Genomic DNA, 6,427 nt, shown 5'->3' with positions numbered 1-6,427 from the left:
GGCCGTGCGCGCCGCGCACCTGGACCCGCTGGAGCAGGAGCAGATCGACCGCGACCTCGCGCTCGCGCTCGCGCTCAGCGAGGAGGAGCAGCAGCGCGCGCACGACGAGGCCAACGCCGCGCCGCCGCCGCCGCCGCCGGACCACTACCGGCCGCCGGACCACCGCGAGGACGCCGACTCGTCCTTCTTCGGCCGCTGGGGCTCGACCGGCGACGCCGCGCCCCGCGACGACGCCTGGGCCGACGAGCGCCGCGAGCGCCTCTCGTCCCTCGCCGACGAGACGGCCCTCCCGACCGAGGAGCTCAAGGCCTTCTCCCTCCGCGGCGCCGCGCGCGCGCCGCCCGCGCCCTACGACGACGAGCTCGACGAGCTCGAGATCTGAATACGGAGCCGTAACCACATTTTCAAAGTTCGGAAGGGCCGTCAATACAAGTCGCTACCTCAGGCGTCGGTCGGCGCGGGCGCCGGCTGGAAGATCAGTGCGCGCGGCGCAGGCCTCGGCGGTCGTCTCGGCGGCGTTTGAAGGAGGGATTCAGACGCCGATTCTCGAGGAAGGCCTGGGCGAGGGCGCGCCACTTGGCCATGGTGGTCGCCGCGCGGTCCGGGCGGACGTTTCCCGTGATCTGGATGTTCATCGGGTTGTACGCACCATCGGGCTCCCGGATGACGATCTTGGCGAGCGCCTCGACGGTATCGATGCCGTGGGCCTCGAGCCAGCCGATCTTCGTGGCGCCGAGGTATCGTAGCTCGCCGAGGCACGTGCCGCCGCCGTCGCGGGCGCCGGGGGCCGCCGCGGGCGCGCGGCGCTCGCCGCGAGCCCGAGTGCGACGGGGCGCGGGAGCCCAAGCCGAAGCCGCAGCCCGAGCCGCAGCCCGAGCCGGAGCCCGCATGACGCGGGGCGCGACGGCATCGAGCGCGGGGCCGACGCCGTCCCGGTCGCCGATGGCGGAGCCGCGCCTGACGCAGGGCGCGCCCCTCTTTGCGCGGCAGGCGGCGCAGGCGCCGCAGCGCTTGGGCCGGCCGCTCTTCTCCTCGGCGACGTCGGGCGCCGGCGCGGCGGGCGACGGCGCGGCGGCGAGCGACTCGAAGGAGGAGGTGCGTAATACGCCGTCGACGTAGAAGACGATCGTCCCCGGGGTCGCGCCCGCGGGCAGGAGCGCGCTGACAACGCCGCCGCCGGGCGTGCGTATCGACAGTGCTTGTCCCGGCGCGAGGCCCTCGGGCACGGACACACACAGAGCAGACGCAGGGATGAGGCGGTCGGCGCGGCACGCGATGGTATCACCCGCGCGCGCGCTGCGGGGCACGACGCCCCAGTACTTGCGGTCCTCGAAGAAGACCCAGAATCTGTCCCCAGGCCCGCACCCTGCAGGGACCACTCCAGGGACCAGCCGCGTCACCTCCGCGTCGTCGCCGCCGGCCGACGCGGCCTCCTCGAGCTGCATGGCCGCGGCCTCGCCGGGCGAGTCGCCGTCGCCGTTCGCGAGTCGCGCGTCGCGCTCGCGGGCGCCGGAGGCCGCGGCGTCCGAGCCCCGCGCTAGTGCGCTTATCCAGTCCCGCGCCGTGTCCGGGCCCGCCCCTTCGTCATCCGCGGTCCCCCGCTTCTTCTTCTCCGGCGGCGCGGCGGCCGCGCCGTCGGACGTGCGCGCCTCGGATTCAAAGGCCTCGATGCAAAACTCGTCGTCGTCCGTGTCGGCCTGCGGGTCGTTCGTCGCGGCGAGGGGTCGCTTGAAGTTAAATGTGACCAAAATCTGTCTCCCTTGGTTGTTTTCGTCGCTCATCGTCCGCAGTCCGTGAGGCGACGCACTTTGTGTTGCACACACTGAAGTTGCGCGGACGGCCAGTGTCGAACCACACATAGGGCTGGCGTCCCCCATAGGAATTAAGTAACTAACTATCTTGGCCGGCCGGAGTACGTCTAGGGAGCTATCCTGGGCCGCCAGTACGCCTAGGGAAGGGCGAGGTCGTCGAACCTCGGCAAAATTGGTCGCCTATATCAAATCATGTCAACATAAGCTCGTTATATGTCGAAAAAAGGCGATTTGGAGGCGTTTGGGGGGCAAAAAAATCGGGGAAACGTGGTAATTGAACTTCAACATTGCACTTCAAGTGCAAACTTTTTGATTCAACGGATCTCGGGTTATCTCACGAAAATTTTTGGTTTCGACACTGCGGACGGCCCCCTGCGCCGTCGCCTCCGTCCTCCACAAGTTCCTCCACTACCCTAGCCCTTCCCTTTGATCCACCCTCCCTTCGATTCCTGCCCTCGCCCCGTCGTTCCCGGCATAAGTCCCCGCGCGGACAGCGTCTGCGGGAGCAGCTGGCTGCAGCGACGACGAGCTCGAGGTCTGAGACCGCGGGGGCTTTACTCATTCTTTTCGGGGATGTGATCTAGGTGGGGGCTCCCCGCCGGTCGTCGCGCGACGCCCCGCCGGACGTCCGGCCTCAGGCGTCGGTCTTCGCCTTCTTGGCCGCGGGCTCGGCGGCGAGGGGCTTGAAGGCCTCGCGCTCCTCCTTGTCCGCGTAATACGCCTTCACGGGCGCGAGGTTCGCGATCCAGTCGTGGTGCTTGGCGATGTTCGCGTACTGGTCGAAGACGCCCGGCGGCACGCCGTCGAGGAAGGTCGGCGTGCGGAACATGTTGACCATGCAGAAGGCGTAGAGGTTGCCGATCGTGAGCGTCGCCATGGGATCCTTCGCGAGCGTGGCGTCGAGCGCCGCGGCCCACTTGGCCTGCTTGCCGCCCTCGGCCCAGAGCGCCGCGCGCGCGGCCTCCTTCTCCGCCTGGTCGGCGATGCCGAACGTCGACGCGACGGGCGACCGCATGTCGTCCGCGAGGTCGATGAGCGCGTCGGCCTCGTAGGCGGCGATGGGGTCCGTCGGGTAGAGCGGCGTGCCCTCGAACTCGCACACCTTTCCGAGGTAGCGGACTGCGCGCGCGGTGGGGCGGCGTCGAAAACCCGACGGCGGCGCGCGCGCGCGCGCGCGGCGATCAACAAACAAAACCATGCGGGCGCGCACAACAGTTCGGACGCCGGCCGCCACGGATCGCGCGGCTCTGGCAGAGGGCCTTGCCGTCCGGAAGGACGAGGATGGGCACCTGGCCAGCCTCGCCTAACGGAGAGAGGGACTTCTTGCGCTCGTGAAAAGTGTCATCGTTGCGCGTCGTCGTGTTCTTGAAATCGACGCCGCCGACGGCGAGCGCCAAGCGGATGGGCTCCCCCAAGGCGGTCACGGGGAAGTACAAGAGCTCGTGGATGGCCATCTTGAGCGGCGTCGACGAGGCGCGCGGCGGCCGTGTTCGTCGCCGCGGTAGCGAGCTCGACGTCGGCGTCGGCGCTCGGAGGCCGGCACGAGCTGTGTTACTGCCAGCAGTGGCGAAAGTTTGGCGATTCGCATGCAAGGCCTCATAGACTAAATTCACCCTTTACCCCCCGGCGTATCCACCTAACCTATCACACCCCGTCTCTGCAACTTCCGCACGACCGTCTCGAGCCCGGCCTCGACGGCCGCCGCGTCGAGGGGCTCCCTGGGCAGGCCGCGGAAGAGGCCCCGCGCCGACAGCTCGCGCCCGAAGCTGAGCAGGTGGCTGCAGCGCTCGCCGCCGAGACTGCTGACGCGGAAGTTGTTCACTTTTTCGTGGCTCGCGCTCGGCACCCAGGGGTCGCCGCACTTCTCGGGCCCGAGGAGCAGGTCCGCGGTCGCCATGCAGTGGAGCGTGACGAGCGGGTTGCCCGCGCCGTGGAAGCTCACGTCGAAGTCGTGCTCGAGGCCGGCCGTGCGGCCGTCGACGAGGCGCGACGCGCCGTCGCGCCGCTTGCGGCCGACGCGTATCCCGACGTCCAACCCGTCGAGGGTCGCGGCGACGGTCTCCGGCGGCGAGTCGCTCAGGACGAGCGCGCGGACGACGCGGCCGGGGAGCCGCGCTCGCAGCGCCGCGACGATGCGGAGCGCGTTCCGCAGGTGCTCGCCCTCGACGCGGTCGGCGCTGTTTCCCTTTTGCACAGCGCCGGAGTGGGTGGCGCCGATCAAATCGCCGAGGCGCGCGTGGACGATGACCCGCACGTCGCCCGCGTCCGCGCCGCACCCTCCGGCGAACGCCTCTCGGCCGAGCGCCGCGTAGGTCTCGGCGACCGCGCGCCGCTCCCACGCGGGGTCGTCCTCCGGCGGGAGCGCGTCGAAGCCGAACCACTCGTCCAGGGGCGGCGCGAGGAAGCACTCGAAGTGGCCGCGGAGGAAATCGTCGCCCGACGGGTACGCGTCGTAAAAGTAGCGGCGCAGCGCCTTCCGCGCTTTGCCGTAATCCTTGTCGAACTTCTTCTTGAGATGGTTGAAAGGCTTCAGCCAGGCGTCGGTCTCGTGGCAGTAGAGCGCGGGCGCGAAGCCGTCGCCGAGGCCCGCGACGTCGCGGAGGTAGATCGCGGAGACGCTCGCGGACTCGCCGAAGAAATGCGGCCGCGTCCGCGCGCCGCGGCGTTTCGCGATGGTGTCCGCGATGACGAGGCCGAAGTGGCCGAGGCCGTCCATGGCCTTGTTCGGGTCCTCGCCGTGGCCGTCCCACGCGGGACCGCCGCGGCTCCGGCAGCCGGCGGGGAAGTATCTCCAGTTTCCGCGCAGCAGGTCGATGTCCCGGTTGGTGCGCGCCCTTTCGTCGACCAGGGCGACGTCGTCCGCCCACGCCGGCATGTCGCAGACGTGCCGGGCGACGAGCGCGAAGTCGGGCACGACGGCCGGCGCGCTCAGCGCGAGTTTCCACCACGAGGTGTTGGTCATCGCTCGTCCAGACGCCCTCGTCAAAGTCGACGACGTCGAGCTGATTGAGGAGTTTTTGCGAGGTGCGTCGCCGAGGCCCGAGGTCTCGGCGGCGTCGCCGCACGTCTGCTTCTCCTCGTCCCATGCGCAGAGGTGCGACTGCGCTTCGCACTTCTTTCGCCGCGTGATCTCGGCGCACGGCCTCGCAGCGGCGAGCCCGAGGCCGATGACGACGACGATGACGACGGCGAAGCGCATGGCGGCGCGTTCGAGTCGCCAGCGAGGAGCTCGCGCTAATCACGACTCGCCCAAAAACCTCCACAATGTGTCCACACTCGACAAGCCGTCTTGGCCTAACGATGGCGGCGCGCCTCCTAGGCGCCTGGTGCCTCGTCGCCGCGCAGGGTGACGACGAGGCCTGGGCTCGGGCCGCGACACTGGCCACGGCACCACGCAGCGACGAACTCGTGCTGGAGCGGTCGTGCCAGGGCCTCGGCCACGGGCCGGTGGGCCTGGGGAACGTCGTGCGGCGCGTGCCGCGGTACCTCCGCGCGGCCGCGGCGCGAAATTCCAGCCTCGCGTTCGTCGCCGTCGACGCCTTCGCCGAGCTCTGCGAGGCCTTCGACTGCCGCGGCCGGCTCCGGCGCCGCGGCGCCGGGCCGAGCCACGACTGCGCGGCCGACCGTTTCGCGGCTTACGCGACGGCCGGCGAGCGCGGCCGCTTCGACGCGGCGCACGACGCGGAGCTGCGCGCGGTGCTCGGCGGGCCGAACGCGGCGGTCATGGGCCGCCTGCGACGCCTCTGGCGCGGCCCGCCGGCCACCTTCGAGGCGCTCGTCGCGGCGGGGCCCCGCGCCGAAACCGAATCTTCAACCCGACGTCGTTCGAAGCGATTCTTGCGGAGAGCTCGACGAGAGAAAAGCGCTCGTCCAAGAATGAGCCAATCCCAACACAGGCGGGCCCGCGGCCGCCGCGGTTGTTCGACGCCGTCGTCCATGCGCGGACCTTCGCGCGCGACCTCCGGGGCCGCAAGACGAAATCGCCCCGCGCCGTCGCCGCCTACGTCGACGCCCGCGCGGCGGCGACGTCCGCGCTCGCGTCCGCCGCGCTCTCCGCGCTCGGGGCCCGGACCGCGCTGCTCCTCGCCGACGACGCGACGCTCGTAGAGAGGCTCCGGCGCGACCTCGGGCGCACCTACGACGTCGCGTCCTTCGACGCGGGCCTCGCGCGCGCGCACTCGGGCCGCGACCGCGGCGCCGCGCTCGCCGACGGCGCGCTGCTGACCTACGTCGAGTGGTGGGCCGCCGCGTGCGCCTCCGCGGCCCTGGGCGTCACGTGGCTCTCCGACGCCCGGGGCCAGGGCTTCCGCAAGCTCAACGCCAACGGCGCCGAGGTGAGCTCGTTCCTCTCGTCCGCGCGCGCCGGCGCGCCGGAGAACGGCACGTACTACGCGTCGCTGCTCCCGGACGGGTCCGCGGTCCTCGGCCGGCCCTGGGACGCGCCCAGCGCCGCGCGGCCCGCGTCCGGGGCGCCCGTGCCCGCGCTCGCCTGGCGGTTGTAACGCGACGCGCGCGCCTACTTCGTCGGCTTGAGGAAGTTGGCGACGTCCCCGAGCGCGTCGCCGAACGCCGCGCCCTTGGCGTCGTCGTTCACCGCGATGAGCGTCTCGACGGAG

At 71.0% G+C, this 6,427-nt stretch overlaps 1 protein-coding gene across 1 annotated transcript in view; it reads left to right on the top strand.

Annotated features, from left to right (window-relative positions):
- The window catches only part of AURANDRAFT_60580 (hypothetical protein), a gene marked incomplete at both ends in the record, with an annotated part of 3,283 nt that extends 2,901 nt beyond the window's left edge, over positions 1 to 382 (top strand). Inside the window, one exon of the mRNA XM_009034469.1 lies at positions 38 to 382. Within this exon, the coding sequence (XP_009032717.1) occupies positions 38 to 382 (345 nt within the window). The remainder of the gene's footprint in view (positions 1 to 37) is intronic.
- Between the last annotated feature and the right edge of the window lie 6,045 nt (positions 383 to 6,427).

Source organism: Aureococcus anophagefferens, assembly GCF_000186865.1.
Source record: "Aureococcus anophagefferens unplaced genomic scaffold AURANscaffold_1, whole genome shotgun sequence".
NCBI lineage: Eukaryota > Pelagophyceae > Pelagomonadales > Pelagomonadaceae > Aureococcus > Aureococcus anophagefferens.
This window is presented reverse-complemented; position numbering and strand designations above follow the sequence as displayed.